At 39.7% G+C, this 17,972-nt stretch overlaps 1 protein-coding gene across 6 annotated transcripts in view; it reads left to right on the forward strand.

Annotated features, from left to right (window-relative positions):
* SOX5 (SRY (sex determining region Y)-box 5) overlaps window positions 1-17,972 on the forward strand; it is a 695,778-nt gene that overhangs the window by 603,324 nt on the left and 74,482 nt on the right. For all 6 annotated transcript variants that reach the window (XM_012732907.1, XM_012732908.1, XM_004693212.2 and 3 more), the window contains one exon: window positions 13,567-13,713. In XM_012732907.1, the coding sequence (XP_012588361.1) occupies window positions 13,567-13,713 (147 nt within the window). The remainder of the gene's footprint in view (window positions 1-13,566; window positions 13,714-17,972) is intronic.

Genomic DNA, 17,972 nt, shown 5'->3' on the forward strand with positions numbered 1-17,972 from the left:
TTTTGGGTAGATACTTAGGAGTGGGATTGCTGGGTCGTAGGGAAGCTCCATGTTTAGCATTTTGAGGAACCTCCAAACAGTTTTCCATAGTGGTTGTACTAGTTTGCAAGGAATGGCTTTAGTTCTTATAAATTTTTCATTTATTAATGAATCAAGATATAGGAAATGACAGTTATAACAATTAAGAAATGCAAGGTATCATGTGAAACATTTTGGGCAATGATTGCATAAATATCATGAAATATTTAAAGTCTTACAAATATTTTGGGGAAAATTTTAAAAATTCAGGAAGGCAGAAATTTCTGTTTGCTGGTATGTGCTAAGTGTTGAAGCAGTACATAGCACATAAGTTGGTACCCAAAAACATATTGAATGAATCAGTGGTTTAATGCAGGAAAGCAACAATTACAATTGTTAGTTATTTGTGATTTATTTCAGTAATACGTGAGATATATGTCCTATGTTATTGAAAAGGAAGCCTGAGATGACCAGAGCTTCTGATAAAAGTGCAAATATATTGTAAATAGTCCTGTTAGACTGCAGTCTGTCTTATTTTAATTGATTTCAGAGTGTTATGTAATTTGGGTAGTGCAAACAGCTGTTTTTTTTTTTTTTTAAAGATTTACTTATTTATGCATACAGAGCTGGGATACAGGCCAGAGGTGCAGGGACAGTGAGAGGCTTCACCGGAGACAGAGTGGGGAGCAGAACAGGCAGACTGATGAAGTACACTGCTGAGGAGAGCAGCTGTTGGGTCAGGAGAAGTCTGCTGTGCCATGTGGGTCACCTCTGGGGCATGGGATTGAACTTGCACTGAAGCAGCTGCAGCTAGCTTGCAGTGCTGCGTACTAACCCATTGTGCCACCAGGGAGGGCCCACAAATGGCTCATGTTTAATATATCTTCTTTTATGTTCTTTTAACTAGTCTGGAAAAATCAAGGTTAGTGATTAGTCTGTGAAGCAAACTGTAGAGTTTTACATGATTAGATCCTTAGTATAAGTTATACAGGAAAGAGCAAGTATTTAAGGATGAGATTCAGTGTTGAAAATTATCCAAATTTATGGCATAATTGATTTTGAATTAACTTTAAATCATGTAAAAAAATGATTAGGCAAATCTTTTTTCCATATAAAAGGTATTGTGGGTAAACCCCAGAGTCAAATCTCTGTATTATTTCTAAACTGACATTGCAGAAATGTAATCTTATTATCTCATTCTTTTTCTTTAACTATTATAACTTTCCATCCACCTTTTTCCCAGATACTTTCTCACCACACTGGAGCTTTACTGGCTTCTGTCCAGTACCCCATACCGTCATGTTCTCCCCACCTCAAGGTGGTTCTATCAGTAATTTTCCTACTTCATGTGCATAGTTACATCATCTTGTTCTTCTGACCTCCAAGTAATCCTTTTTCTAGGGAAGCCTTTCCCAGTCTGTCTAGCCATTTATAGCTCTCCCTTACATGCTTTTGCAATATCATGAGCAAAAAGATTATCAAACTGAAACTTATTTTCTTTCTTACTGTCAGTGGCTTTCAGGAAGGAAGACAATGAAAGTGCTAGGGGAAAAATTCTCCTCCTGGATATCCCTTCCTGTTCTACATGTGTAGTTAAATCATTATGACTAGAAGACCCCAGCTTCTATTAGAAGTACTGTTAGGGCCCTGCCTCATGGCACAGCAGTGGAATATTGTGGCTCTTAGTCCCAAAGCCCCAGGCCCTACGACTGCTCTGTAATGGCCAGAAAAGAGGCTCATAAGGCATAGTGGTTGTAAGCTAGGACTTATGCTAATGAGCTCTGTATAAAGAGCTGGATTCCAGCATATAAAACTGGGATACAGACTAGAGGTGGAGGGGGATGAGAGGATTTACCAGAGATAGAGGGGGAAACAGAACAGGCAGGTCTACCGCAATACACTGCTAAGGGGAGCAGTGGGAAGATCAGGAGAGGTCTGCTGTACCATGTGGGTCACCTCCCTGGCCAGGGATCAAACTCATGTTGCAATGGTGCAGATTGCTTCATAGTACTGCGCTTTAGCCCGTTGCACCACCAGGAAGGGCCCCGCTTCACCTCTATGACTGTGGACAGGTGATTTTGTTTTTCCTGGGTTTCAATATTTTCCTCCAAAAAATGAGAATAATACCTATTCCTCCTGTGGCTCCAGACAAGGTTTGGAGATAAAACATGAGCCTGGCACGCCATAAATATCGTCTAGCATCTAGCTGTTGTTGTTGTTGTTACCATTCTGTGTCTACATTTCTCCTGAAATTTAGATTCATTTGCCTTAATTTATGCACTTAAATAGCTAATTTATACATTGATATATGACATTTTCTAAAACTTAAAGGTTTACAGGGGTGGAAATGAAGGAAACAATAAGGGTGAAATCCACAGGAAGATGTTTAATGCTAATCACTGCTCCCCACCAACAACTAGCACTAACAAGACAAAAGAGGAGAAAAACCTAGATGCGCCCAGTACTGCCCTCAGGGAGCATAGGGTTCTGTCATCATGATTCATATCATCCTTCACTCCTAACCCTTGACCTTGGGAACTCTCATTAATTCAGAGCTTAGGGGAAAATCCCTGTTTCACATGCCAGCAGATAGGAGAATGCCTGTACAGCAGAGAGAAACACAACTACCACATAGAAGTTTCCCCTCGGAAGCATTTCCATGGAGCACCAATGCCACTCATGTGGGAAGTTTGTGGCGTATCACAGAAAGAACTGTAAGGTATACACTGACTCCAGAAACAGCGAAGTTGTTTAGGCTTGGGGAGATTGTGGAACCACTGTGACTTTTCTTGTCCCCAGTGAGTGCCCAGAATCATCACTGTCATCCTGAAAGAGAATCTAGACTTTTAGCAAAGTAAGTGGCACATCGAGCCTCTGAGGCAGTCCGGGCTCCTGCATTTCTCTCCCTCTACATGCCAAGTGTTTTCAAGGATCCAGTGAGCCTGCCTGCTAGAAGCAAGTATATTTTTTAAAACATATAAAATACGATATAGTCTGATTGAGTGAGAGTTAACAACACTGTGTGTCTTTTACTGAGTTAGATTGCTCATTATTTGTTAAGATTTTAACCCCTACACCCCAACTCCAATCTATTAGATAAAATGAAAAATGAATCTTACATGTGTGCACTTAGCCAAAATCACCTTTTTTGCTTTGAAGTCTTTTTGATAGGGCTTGGTTTTCCTGTGTTAAATGGTGAATTTGGTGGTCACATTTCCCCCTGGTAAATAAGCATTTCTCCTCCTCTGTTACTTTGAAAGGAATTTCAGCAGTGTTTTTTTCCTCATAAATTAAACTAATTAAAGATATAAGCATAATCACTGATATCTAAAAGATTTGAAGAGCTTTTCAGTGCGTGTCCTCCTTACCTTGCCAAATGGAGATGTATTTACTGGTTGGTGACCTCGGGAATGGATGCAGTGCATTCATCCTCCCACAGCAACCAACAGCAAGTCTGGAGCGGCATAAAAAGGGTCAATGGAATAGGTCATACATCATATGGGGAGGCAGATGTTGGAACATATTGTAATGGATTACTGTGCAGTGCATGAAGATGGCTTGTGGAGCAGGAAAAACAAGGAGGGAGTGAGAGGAAGAGAGATACACTATCAGTTGGTGTTCTCTTGCATGACTCTCGCAAATATACCTGGTTCTTTAAGGAACCACCTCAGTTATAAAAGTCAAAATGTTTTTTGTTTTTTTTTTTTTCCCTAGCTATTCAGGATTTATTGGTGTGTAGTCAAATGAAGAAAGCCTTTTACAACCCGGTACACTTGAAATGTGTCTTCATTTATCTGCTTCAGTATCTGCAATGTGACAGGAACAGCATGAGAGCATCATACCTGTGAAAAAAAGGTCTTAAGATTTAAATAAGTTCAAACATATTCTTTAATTTTTAGCAGGAGGCCATCTTCACACCCTCTCAACACTCCAGCCCTCATGGCTGCTAAACATCACACTGAGTGGGACCGAATTTGTGATGAAATCATAAAGATTGTGCATTATTATTTGGTGATAGCAGCCACATAGATAACATGATAACTTCTGTCCATGTTCATTAAAGCTTTTTTTTTTTTTTAAAGACTTATTCATGCATACAGAACTGGGGTATAGGCCAGAGGTGCAGTGTCGGTGAGAGGTTTCACCAGGGACAGAGTGGGGAGCAGAACAGGCAGACCAACGAAGTACACTGCTGAGGGGAGCAGTGGGCAGGTCAAGAGAGGTCTGCTGTGCCATGTGGATCACCTTCGAGCTGGGGAGGGAAGCTTTAGCTTTTTAATGGTAAAATCACAATATAGCAAGACCGCACATTTTATTTTGTCTTCCACCTTTTCCAGGACATTTCACCCAGGAGTGATAATGTTGAAAGAGCTGTGGGTTCTGATTACAGCACTTTCTGCCTTGGCGCCCCTGTCAGGAAGCTCCTTGTTTCTTCAGGTGCATTTTTCCAAGTAGCTCGCCTGGTTTTTCTGATGACAGAACATTCCCTTTCTGACGTGGATCACATGTATTTTCCCCCAGTGGCTTTTCTCCCGCAATCTTGAAGTCACCTTTGCACATCAGAGGAACATCCAGACTTTTGGAGGCCTTATCCACTCATGTTATTTCCTTGCATAGTCAGACACTGACATAGTCCCACAATTCTTAACCTGCTGTGTTTAAAATAATGTTCCATAGACATAGTATGGCTATACATTAACCTCCATTCAGTTAAATTTGTTTTGTTCTTTGATACATACACTTCCTGCTCGCACTCAGCCTACTAAGGATGGATTTATTTTTTTTAAAGATTTATTTATTTATGCATACAGAACTAGGGTACATGCCAGAGGTACAGATGTGGTGAGAAGATTCACCAGAGACAGAGTGGGGAACAGAACAGGCAGATTGACAAAGTATACTGCTGAGGGGAGCAGCAGGCAGGTCAGGAGAGGTCTGCCGCACCATGTGGGTCACCTCCCAGGCGGGGATTGAACTCATGCTGAAGTGGCTTAAGCTTCTTAGTGCTGTTCTCTAACCCGCTGTGCCACCAGGGAGGGCCTTAGTATGGCTTTTTAAAAAAAAGAAATCAAAGACAAAGCCTGGATCCCCCATATCATGTGATTTTACATGAACTTGCTCCCCAGTAGGAAATCTAGACTGGCGGTAAGTGAAAACCTCTGCAGGTCTTCCTAGGCACCTTCCCCCATCACCTGTTCCCAAGGTCTAGGCGAAACTTGCAAAGCAACTGTTAGAATGCAGGGTTCCTGCATATATAAATACATGCATTTGGAAAGAAATTTTTAAATTATCTAAATATTTTAAAGAGCAATTTCCTCTGTGGTATACTGACAAATTTTGAATATGTCACATGTTATGTTCACTCTGCCTGGAATACCTTTTCATTTTAACTTTATTTTGCATGTCCTTGCTAATCTAGGTAAGTGGGGCTGTGACAGTGTCACATACAGGACCCCACTTCAGAAGCCATTTGCAAATGAGTCGCCGCTAAAAGAGCTGCACCTTCTAGGTCAAAAATCATTTCCTGTTCTCTTCAGAGGAGCTGGGGGTGGGAGGTGGAGCACAGGCCACAAATACAGAGGGGCAGGATCTGGGCAGGCAATGGGAAATCTGAGTAATATGTGGAATTCGGCTTCCTTGGGAGGTAAGATGGCGGAGGACGAGTGCAGGTGCGACTGGTGGCACAGATTTACAGCCCTCTTACACTGAAATGAGGACGGTGCTCCTGGAGAATGAGCAGATGACCGCTTGTAGGGTAGGTGAAGTTAGTGGGCTCTTTGCGGCCCTCAGCCATCAATCAGCATCTATGCCTGGCACCTGCAGCTTTGCACGCGCACCTGTTTATGGACACTGGGCCCAAAGAGCGTGGGGCATGCGCCCATGTGAACGGGGCTCCTGTGCTGAGGAGGAGCTTGGGATATAAGGGCGGCGTCCCTCAGCGTCCTTGGCAATGGGAGGAGACCACCAGAGGAATGCTGAGAGTGAAAGCCGCTGCGTTCCTCATTCAGCATAAAAGCCTGTGAAAACCTACCAAAGTCTCCAGAATTAACTTTTCATCTGTGAGAACTGAAGATGAATCTACCCGACCTGGGATGATTGCATACAGAAAGAGTGACAGCCATGCACAGAAGGTAGGGCACATTGCACATACGTGGTGCGTGTGGATTATCAGAGCTGCAGCCCAAGTGAAGGTGGGGCTGTGGTGCTCCACGTCTGTGTTGACTTAGGGACTCATGTCCACACCTGGGTCTGTAGAACCCCAGACTCTGCTGGAGATGGGTACACAGTGCAGGTGTGTGGGACAGTAGGGAGCAGACCTTGCTGGAACCTGGAATAAGGCCCCACAAAGACAGAGTTGGGTTTCCTATGGGGCAAACAGGTGCTCTCATTGAAGTATCTTGCTCCCTGAGGAGAGTGGACCGTGTTGGAGACTTCGGAGTGGGGTCTGTGGCAGGGGTGTTGTCAGCTCGAGGCCTGGGTGCCGGCGTTGGGTAGCTGGGGCCTGTACTAGTGGTGAGGGCTGAGCCAGCTCACCTGTGCCTTCTGCCAGACTTGGATTCTCTGCAGCTGTGGCCATGTTATGCACAACACCTGCCTCATCCCTAGAGCAAAACAAATGTTTGACCATTTGAGCCATTTGAAAATGTACAGTTCAGCGGCATCACTAAGCCCATTCACAGTGTTGTGCATGCAAACGTCACCACCCACCCTCTGCTGAATTTTTCATTAATAATTACATCCCACCAAGCCTGCGTCAGCCCCTGGCAGAACCGCCTGTCTTTCTGTGTCTGCTCCACAGTCTTCACGTAGGTAGAATCCTGCAGTATTTGGCCTTTTGTAAATTGTTTATTCCACGCAGCCTAAGGTCTTGCCACTTTGTGACTCAACAGTATCTTACTGTACCTGGATGACATACTTGGTGTCAACCCCACATGGATGGTCACTCAGTTGCTTCTGCTCAGACTGTTGTCACTAAAGCGGTTATGAACTTGAGCTTACAAATGACTCTTCTAGTCTCTGCTTTCACTTCCTTTGGGTGTAAATCCAGAAGTGGGATGTCTGGACCATATAGTAATTCTGGGTTGAGGCCGAGCCACCCTCTTTTCCATAGCGACGACTGCACCATTTTACATTGTCACCAGCAAAGGTTCCAGATTCTCCACATCCTCACCAACATGTGTTATTTTGGAATGATAACCCACCCTAATGGGTGTGACAGGCCATATCATTCTGGGTATTTTGAAGGGATATTTGTCGCAGTGACAGAGTGAGACATTAAAGAGCTTTTAGCTTGGTTTATAAATTGTGAATTTTTATAAATTTGGCACATGAGTTTCTATTTACACTTTTGTTCTGCACTCTAGCAAGTTTAAGTCTTACCCTATTGTCCTAGTAAGATACTTGAAAAACAACAACAAAAACAACTGACAATGTTAAAGAAATCCGTGTTTAAAGTCAAGTTGCTTCAATAATTTTCTATGAAGAAACATTATGAAAAATAATGTGCAGAGCAAATTTATTCACATTGAAACATGCTGATATGTTTTGAAAGATTTTCTCCAGTACATTAGTTTCTCTTTAAACTCCACATTTAAGTTACATTAAGAAGCTGAAATTAAGCTATAAAGATAACACTTATGGAGCCTTGAAATTGCTTTCTGAATTTCCCTCACAAATCTTTTTCCTTGCACCTACCTTTAAAAAAACAAACAATGGCTTTTCTCATCAAATACAGCATGTATCTTTCAGGTCTGACTTAAACCTAAGAAGTACACATAACCTCTCTGGTAGCATAGGGGTAGTTTCAGGGCTATCAAGCCATCACCAGCCACTGGCCTGAGTTGCATCCCCTAACCCTTGCCAGGGAGCTGACCCACATGGCAGCAGACCTCCCCTGTTTTGCCCGCTGCCCCGTCAGCAGTAGATCTTCCACTTCCTCTGCTCCCTACTCTGTCTGTGGTGAACACTCTTACACTTGCACCTGTGGCTTATCCCTGCTGTTCCCTTGTGCCTAAGGAAACAAAAATAAATCTTACAGAATTAAGGCTAAAAATCATAATAAATGGCAACATTTAAATCTTTCATCCAAATAGTTAACACATTATCAGATAGATAGGTAGGTAGGTAGATAGATAGATGTTAACATTTATTGCCAGATTTGTCATGTTCTGGGGGAAAAAAATGTCCCTGTCATTTCTGTACATGTATTTGAACTTCAAGATGCTATTATCAGTGAATTCTTGGCTTTACAATGTTCATTTTCTTCCAAGCAAACTTTTTATTCATAAAACTGATCCTGTTATCTTGCTGGCTGGATTTTTGGACCTCAGAAGCCCACATGTCCTGACGGAGCATTATCAGTGTAGCCTTGCTTGTCCGTATTCCCCATCCTTCAGGCTCCCACTTTGCCTTTAGGAATGCTGTTTTCCTCAAACCCCGTCCTTCTCTGCTTTGCCAAACGTGTGTCCTGTTCTCAAAGGATCTGTTGAAACTGTTGTATAAAACCTGATCACATAAGGTTCTTTTTTTGAAAATTTAGTTCCTTATGTGCTTGCTTATATGAGAACATTGTGGAGACTGTTCCTTATTTCAGAGTGAGAGCTTTCTTGGTCACCTGGGTGGTTAATGACCTCAACTTCCCTTCCTATTTAAGTCTGAGGGTATATTATAGATACCTCATTGGTCTCATTTGATTAAATATTAAAAATGTGTAAAATTTACTTAGTGCGTACCCCAGTTCTTTTATGTGTTAGTGTTTGATATGCAGTTTCATTTGGAGAAAATGATTCTACCTCATAAAAATTTTCATACTAGCAAAAATAATATTGGCTATGCAGTCTGTTAACACGTTCCGATCAGATAATGGCAATGCAAAGCTCGCCTTTTTTTTTTTTTTTTTTTGAAGCATCATTATATTTGATCATGTTGCAATGAAGAAAGACTTTTTCGGTCATAATTTTAGTGTTGTGTTTAATTCTCTTTATATGGCTTCTGTACCTGGTCTATCTAATATGATGAAGTTTATAATTTGGGAAGGAGCAGTGTGGAGAGGGAGGAAAAGGAAAGTGAAGTAGGAGAGATTGGTGGAAATGTCTTATTTTGCTCTGTGTTCAGTCTGATACATAAGTTGCCTGACTCCCAACCCATGTCTACAGTAGAGAAACACACTTGGATCAAGCCATACGTTGTAAGCGATTGGTTTGCTGAAATTGAGTGGCATCTTCAATTACAGTATCAAAATGCAGAATTATAGGAAAGTATTAAAAATCTCTTCAGTTTCCATTAAAATCATGAGTACTAAAATTCAGTACCCTCATAGCTGATTCTCTTAACTGTAGTCTAGTTTAAAAATCACGTATATTGCTTTCGTACATTGAGTGGCCATTTTTTAACTGCATATGAAGTTTAAACTCTGCTTGCTTTCCCACCTCTCTATAGGGTGAAATTTGCCCACACCCATGAGACTGTTTTACTCTTCTCAGGACATGCACTCATGTAGGCTGTCGCCCCTTCTGCCACCTCCTTTCCACCATCCACTGTTCTGAACCACTTTGTATAGTAATTTTGCAACAACTAGCTTATATTTCAGGTATTGTGCCTTTCTTTAAGTCAGTCTCCCTGGAATGCTGCCTCCTGTTTAATGCCCAGCTTAGCTACCTCTTTAATAATCCCTATCGGAAAGCACTGGCTCATTGATTTTCCCTTGACAATGGTGTACAATGGCGGCACACTTTGTTTCATCAATTGATGTTTGTCATTATTAAGTTAAGGAAGAAATTGTTTATAAAAGTTTTGTATCTCCCACATATATAGGGTACAGAGTACACATGTATGTTACCTAGCTAGTTTCTTTCTTGTTATAATTCACTAATAATTTTAACACCTACTTACTGATAAAGTATTTTTTCACCCTGTGTTTTAAGTGCTTTACACACATTATGTGATTTATTTCTCTCTACAACCCTGTATAAGTTACTTATCATGCATTATGCATATTGAGGAATGGTTGCTTAGGTCAGTTCCCAAGATGACTATAGCTCAGAACTTGCATTAGAACTGAAGTTTGCCTTTTTTGAACTATCCCACTAATAGCAACTGTGGTCCTGACAGGAGCTTAAAATGCTAATGAATCTAAGTTTGTGGAATGATTGGAAACATAAAAGTTACATATGTGCAAATATGAGAGTATATACACAGATTTATATATAAAACATACTTAATAATATGAGCGTCAAAAATACACTAACATCATTTACAGTTTAATCTTATGTGACTTTCCTTTAACAAAAGTCATTGCCTACTTTGGGCGTTAGGAGTGGGAAGGAAAGGGAATAAAAATCCTTATATTTAACTCTTTTTTATCTGGCAGTTTAGTTCTAGCAGCATTTTTGTTGGTGGTGTGAATTGTCTTCCCTTTCCTATATAGCCAGATGAGAGAATTACTATCTACTTCATTAAATTGCCTGAATTTTCTTGCTAACCTATGAATGGTGAAATTTGGCTCAAACAGTATTAGAATTTCAGGTTTATTTTATTTGTTCAAACCTAGAGTATGTTAGAGTCTCAGAATTTTAGCCCCTTTGATGCTTCTGTAATATATTATCAATTTAAATAACACATATCTGATACAAATTAAAATGTTTTTGAAATAGGTATTTCACACTTTGAAACCATATACACCAGAAAGATCAGATGTGTTTGATGGAAAATGTAGTGATTCAGGAGTAGTGGAAAATTGATCACAGTTGGGGGAGGATAGCTGTCTGTATTGTCTCCTTGTACCAAGAACACCAAATACTTGGGAGGTTATCAGGGAACTTGAGGGGGAATGAGGATTCACCTAGTGTTAACTATACTCTGGTTAAACAACAGGCTAATGACATTTTCATCTTAAATTACACTGCATTGTGTACCTATGCTAGTAAAGTAGATAATAGTCTACTATTCTTGGGAAAATGCTATAGTATTCTTGTAGAAGTATTTAAACGGATTTTACTTTACCAATTTTATTTTCTTCTATTTCAATTATAATTAATTCTTAGGATAGTTTGACTCAGATAAACCTTAATTCCATATTTAAGAGTAAAATGAATTTTTTATTTGAATGAGGAAAGCATAGATATGACTGCACTATGTGTTTTCTATCTCTGGCCTTTAAATTCGAAGAAGTGTTGAGAGTATAGTAGTTTTTATACTGCTTTAGAAGTTGTAAATCTGTCTATAAGGACTAATATTTAAACACTAAAACATCTTTTTTTATGAGCGACTGTTCAACCATTTAATCATCTGAGTAATACAACAGGAAATAATTTTTTCAATATTATAGAAATGATTAATAATCAAATTTAAATTTGAATAAATACTTTGTACATATTTCTCACTAATTATGCCACACCTTATTTTAATGTATCCTAAGCCATTAATACAAAATCATGTCTCCTAGAAATAGTACCCTCAGAATAATATTCAAATACAAGGATACAATATGCAATATGATGGAAATTTATATGTATCAGTAGTTTTATAGTCAATGTTTGAAAACACCTAAATATTTTTAAATTTCAGTATCAGTCCCTATGTTCTACTGGACTAATTTTTAGTTTGTAAAGGTTAACTGGTGATTTTCTTAATGACTTCATAAACAGTTCAGGATGAAGACTGTCTTTTGACTAGTAGACTATGACGCATAAGTTTTTAAGACAGGTGAAAAACAGACCTACTCTGATTAAAAAATGACCCCTCTTAGTCATCATATTTGACATCATATCCATTTGTTCTTTATGTAATCTGAGACATATTAATTCAATCTTTTTTTCTGTTTTTCTGATCAGAATAAGATATACTTATTCCAACAAAAAGATTTGGGGAGGGAGATAATCACTACTGATAGTAAATATGCTTTTCTGAGTTTTATTCTTTGTCTAAAATGTGCCTTACATTAATTGGCATTAAAAATTAAACCATATTTGTTACAAATATTGTAACATTGTTTTCATTAGATATTCGTACCTGAAACTGTCAAATAACTGCATATTTTCATGTGAATATGCCCGTCTCTAGTTCACATTATTTTATTTCTAGAGAGATTCCTTTTATCTGGGCCTCTGATTTACTTATTTGTTTTTAAAGACATATATGTATATATATATATATATATATATATATATATATATATATATGCATACAGAGCTGGGTATAGGCTAGAGGTGCAGGGGCGATGAGAGGCTTCACCAGAGACAGAGTGGGGAACAGAGCAGGCCGACTGACAAAGTACACTGCTGAGGGGAGCAGCAGGTGGGTCAGGAGAGGTCTGCTGCACCATTTGGGCCACCTCAAGGGGAGGGATCAAACTCATGCCAAAGTGACTTTAGCTTTTTTTTGCTGTGCTTTAACATGCTGTGCCACCAGGGAGGGCCCCTCTGATTTATTTTGAGCAGTTGAATCCTTTAAAATTTCTCTTTCAGAGAAAAATCAAGGTGATCCAGAGAACTTTCTTATGCTACTTTTCCTTGACTCCTTTTTTTCCTTTTAGCATCAGTCATTTCATTACAGATGATTCAGCTTGCATGGTAAAAACTATCAGAGGAATCTCTAGACAAGTGGGAAATGGGGATGAATTTATATGTGTATTTTAATAAGTATATAAGTATGTATATTGAAATACATATTTGATTAGTTGTTTCCTCAGTGAGATTTTAAAATTTTCATCAACTGCTAAGTGCAGACATAAAAAGTGCATTAATCTTAATGTTCGATGTGATTATTTGAATCTAACACAAACTTCTTGCTTTAAGATATTACATCCTATGGTTAACATTATCAAAGTAAAATCTTCTTTTATATGAAGTTGGACTTGTTGAAGAATTTCTTATTAGTCATTTAGTAAACAGCTTAGTAGAAAAGTGTGTAGTTGTAGACAGTATTTTTTAAACCCTGAATCTCCAGATAATTTCAGGTTTGTTCCTGTTTATGTATCATGAAGTAAAGTGGGCTTCTGGCAAGCATCCAATTAATTTCTATCAATGTAGGTAGACTAACAAGATAATGTTGTTCAAGTGTGCTCTCCTTCCAGTCTGTCTCAGTGTCTTCTGTATTGGTATGCAACTGATGATCAGGAAAAAATTGTTATAGATGACCATTTCAGCAAGTGAAAAAAAGAAGGGCTATGGACTATAAGAAAGTTAAACCAATATGGACTATAAGAAAGTTACTTTGTTTATGAAGCTGCATTCTTTTGTAATGTGATATCCTTGGCCTTTTGTAAACATTGGGAAAGAGTAAATATGAATGACCTCTATTTGCTTGGAGTTCCTGCACATACTGAAGCTGAAATCCCTTGTATGTGTTGTCTCTCACTCTTCCCCTGAGAAGGAAGTCATGAAATTGAAGGTGACAACTTTTTTTTTTTTTTTAATATTCCATGGCACTACATAAAATACCCATAGGAAAGTTACTACATCTGAATATAGGTGCTCTCTGAGATCTGCATTTATTTCACTACTGATAGTCATTTTTGTCTCTCACTTTGTCTCTGTTTTTCTTCTGTAGCAGTTATATGCTGCCCAGCTAGCTGCAATGCAGGTTTCTCCAGGAGGAAAGCTCCCAGGCATACCCCAAGGCAACCTCGGTGCTGCTGTATCTCCTACCAGCATTCACACAGACAAGAGCACAAACAGCCCGCCACCCAAGAGCAAGGTACTCTTTTCAGGAAGTTACATGTTTTGCCATTTAGAGTTTGACTTTTGCATTTGGTGATATTTATTGAATGCTATTGTGTGCCAGCAACCAGGCTTTACTCTGCTTCAAAACTCTGCTTTTTCAAGATGAGTCAAAAAGGTCAATAAGAGGGGCATATGTATAAATTTGCATACATATATTTAGTGATTAAGTTATTTAACTAGCTGTAGTAGTAATGTGAGCTTTATGGGAAAGGTTTGCTTTGCTCAAGTACTTACAGTCTTATAAAATATATACCCATATTCTAGGATAAAAGTGCCTTAAGTTACTAAGACAAAGAGAACTTCCATGAGGAATCCTGGGAAAGTTTTCCTAAAGAAGAGACAGCTGATACCGTTCTTAAAATATGAGTGCAGTTAGAGAATGCAGGAAATGCGTGGTACAGGAAAAATAAAATTTTTGACATAATATTCAATGAGGTAAATCATGTCAAGACTTAGAATTAATAATAGTGTTAGAAATAAGAGTATTTGGTAATAAGTCTGCTTAGAGCTAAGGTGCCTGAGAGAACATGGGAAAAGATTCAGGAAAGACTCAAATAATTATTGTTTAAGAGAAGAGAGAAGCAGAAAAATTAATGTGGAGGCTTTTAAGATCTTACTTAGATGATGATATGTGAATATATTACACTTCCTCTGAAAAAGGTAAGAAGAGTGACTGTAAACTAGTTTTCCTGAGGTGACTCAGATAATAGTGATACATACTCCAGGCAATGAGAAATGTTAAGCAGAAAATTGACACAGCTGACTTACCCACCAAGAAACCACGTATTTTGCCTTTTGCTGAATTACCTAGAAGGTTTGCTTTTGATCTTCATTTCATAATGAAGTAATATAGCAAAATACATAGTAAAAAACATACACAGAGGGAAAAAAAGGGAAAAAATGAAAAAAAAAAAATCCAAGAACTTTTTTTCTTAGTCCTTTTCTAGTATCCTGACAGATGCCTTTCACTTAACCTGGAGAGCAGATCAAGGAGGACGGGATCAGCTGGGGAAGTGCACTCCAGCCTCCATCTTCTCAGAGTTCTCTAGTTCTTCTCTCGGGGAATAAGAGATAAATGCATTTACTTATATAGCTTCACGTGGACAAGGACCTTATAAAATGCTTCCCAGTAGTATGTGCAGAGATAAAAATGCTGCACACACACTGTGACATGGCAGAGATGCACATGTGGCTTTTGAGATGGATACAGCTGTAAAAAAGACCTGGCGTGTTCTGTGCCTCATGTGTTGGCTTAGCCATGCCTGGTCTAATTGTCTTGACAGTCACAGCAGTGTATATACGTTGAAGCATAGTAATAATTATAAAACACTTACTAAAGGAAGAGAGGCAAGATGGTGACAGAGTGAAGCCACCAAAATCATTGCCTCCAAGCACTTTAGGATTTTAAGATTAAAAAAAATGGACAGAAAACTTACATACTACAAGTTTAACCAAAATGAGAACATCCTGGACTCACTAGAAGGAAGATAACTGAGGGAAACAAAAATTTTGGAGAGCCACAATTGGGGAGCTATGATCACAAAACGCCCTGGGTGCCCAGAGACCAGGAAGTGCTGCAGAGGGAGACTTACAGCGAGGCTTTGGCAGCTGCTTTTTGCCCCAGCCCTGCTACAGCTTTGGAGATAAACTGAGACAACTCAGCTAGGGAGAGGAAACCAAATTGTGGGAAAAGACTGCAGCTCAGCTCTGGGAGTGCCCAGGTGCCCAGATACGCCACAGATGTGTTGCCCTTCTTTGCCCAGCAGCCCCAATAAAGCCCTGGATATAAACACAGCTAGGTGAGTGGATCCCAAACTATGGGGGTGGTGGGGACAAGGAAGAAAAAAAAAAAAAACAACTGCTCTACTCGAAGCCCAGGAGGTAGAGAAGATGAACTGGCAATTGGGGTACCTCTAGCCCTACCTGCATATCCTGCCCCCCACAACAGAGAACTGAGACTAGGCGACATTAGGGTATGGTCCTGGTGCAATTTTTAAGGCGTAGTCAGCAAGACTCACAAACCTTACCCTGAGGTAAAGGGGAGTAAAAAAAAAAAAATGGTTAGACAAGACTCAACCACAGACCCAACACTGGAAAATGCAAAAACTTTAACAATCTGCTATGGGCACATTCAACATAGAGAGGCCCTAGGAAGTGTCTCAAACGGGGAGACTTGCTAAGGGGTCTACCTGCTTACTACATCTACCCATAAAAACTGTGGTAAAACCCTGGAGTTAAAGAGATACAGCTGGGCTCCGTGAGAGGACCTCAGGCAGTAGAGAGGCACTTATTAGGGAGAGACAGTTTGGAGTAGACACAAAGAGCCGTGGAAGCTCAGAGGGAGGACTGGCAGCTTGCTCAACTGGGAGGATTGCAGCCTCTTTCACTCCCTTGCACTCCTGTTATGGCAGGGGGAGGCACCCCCCCCACACACACACACACAGAAGAGGCCAGAAGACTTGTGAGCTAGAAAGGCTCACAGTACTTAGAAAATAAAAATGCCAGCTACCAACTAAACCACAGGCCCAGCTCCAAGGAGACCTACAAAACTTCTAATACATCATGCCCCCCATGAGCACTTACAAACATAGAGGGAACCAGGGACATCTGAAGGCACCTTCCAGAAACAAGGACTCGTTACTGGAAGAGGCTGAACACCACAAGAGACCCCTCACTGCTACCCGCTGAGACGACAGACACAATTACACACAGTGGGGGCTGGAAAAATAGCAGAACTCAGAATACACTCCATAGCTGAAGTGTCTGGAAGTCCTTTAGCCATCCCAGAAAGAACATCCAAAAAAAATTGCTGGTCAATTAAAAACAACACCATGTCTCAGCAAATAGAAAGTATTAGAAAATACACAACTGGGAAAAGAAGACAAATACCCAAGCAAGTCCACAGGGGAAAAATTCGACACAAAAAGATCAGTCATCAGAAAGCACCAAAGAAATAGAAGAACTACTTACCCTACCAGACAGAGAATTGAGAATCATCATGATAAACAAACAAAAAGAAGATGAGAAGGAAAAAAAAAAAAGAGAGAGAAGATGAGATATGAGGCAAGCCATCAAGGAATTGAAGAATGCAAACAAGAAAATGAATGAAAGAAATAAAATGAAAAAAAGATATGAGACAAGCATGCAACGAACTGAAGAAAGAAAATGAGACATTAAAAAAGGAAATAGAAGAAATGCAAGCGATGAAAAGGCCACTGAGGAGGTAAAGAATGATGGGAAAAGTAATGAAAACAGAACAGATGACATGGAAGAATGAATCAGCACTCTTGAAGACAGACACAAAAAGAATTAAAAAAAAGAAAATGAAAGAGAAGTAAAAAGGAAAAGGAACGAAGAAACACTTCAAGAGCTAACTAACACCATAAAGAAAGGAAATATCAGAGTTATAGGTATCCCAGAAGGTGAAGAGAAAGGTCAAGGAACAGAGAAAATATTCACAGAGATAATAGAACACCCCTAATATGAAGAAGGAGATGAAAGTAGACATCCAAGAAGCAAGAACACCAAACTACCATGATGACAGGAGAAATACAGCAAGAATCATTATAGTAAAACTACCAAGAATATAAGACAAGGAAAACATAATGAGAACTACAAGAGGGAAGAAACAAATAACCTATAAAGGGAAACTGATCCGGATAATATCAGACTTCTCCGAAGAAACATTATGGGCAAGAAGAGAGTGGAGGGACATACTCAACAAACTCCAAAGCATTAAATGCCAACCAATAATAGTCTATCCTGCAAAGCTCTCCTTCCTCTACGAAGAAAGAATAAGGAAATTTTCAGACAACTAGAAACTCCACAATTTCGTCATGACTAAACCCCCACTCCAAAAGATACTACCAGAAACCCTTAAACCAAATCCAGCAGGAGAATGAACAAGAGCAGTTCGAAATACAAAAGGACCGAAATGGTACATGTTGGTGCTAGTATATCAATATGATCTCTAAATGTAAATGGCTTAAACTCATCAGTCAAAAGACACAGAGTTGCAGGATGGATTAAAAACAGAACCCAGTGTTATGCTGTCTATAGGAAACACATCTAACTTTAAAATATAAAAATAGGCCCTCCCTGGTGGCACAGCGGGTTAAAGCACTGCACTGAGAAGCTAAAGCCACTTCCGCATAAGTTCGAATCCCGCCTGCCCCGGAGGAGACCACATGGTGTGGCAGACCTCTCCTGACCCGCCCGCTGCTCCCCTCAGCA

Source organism: Condylura cristata, unplaced genomic scaffold (genome assembly GCF_000260355.1).
Source record: "Condylura cristata isolate star-nosed mole 26May11 unplaced genomic scaffold, ConCri1.0 scaffold00036, whole genome shotgun sequence".
In the NCBI taxonomy this organism is placed as follows: domain Eukaryota; kingdom Metazoa; phylum Chordata; class Mammalia; order Eulipotyphla; family Talpidae; genus Condylura; species Condylura cristata.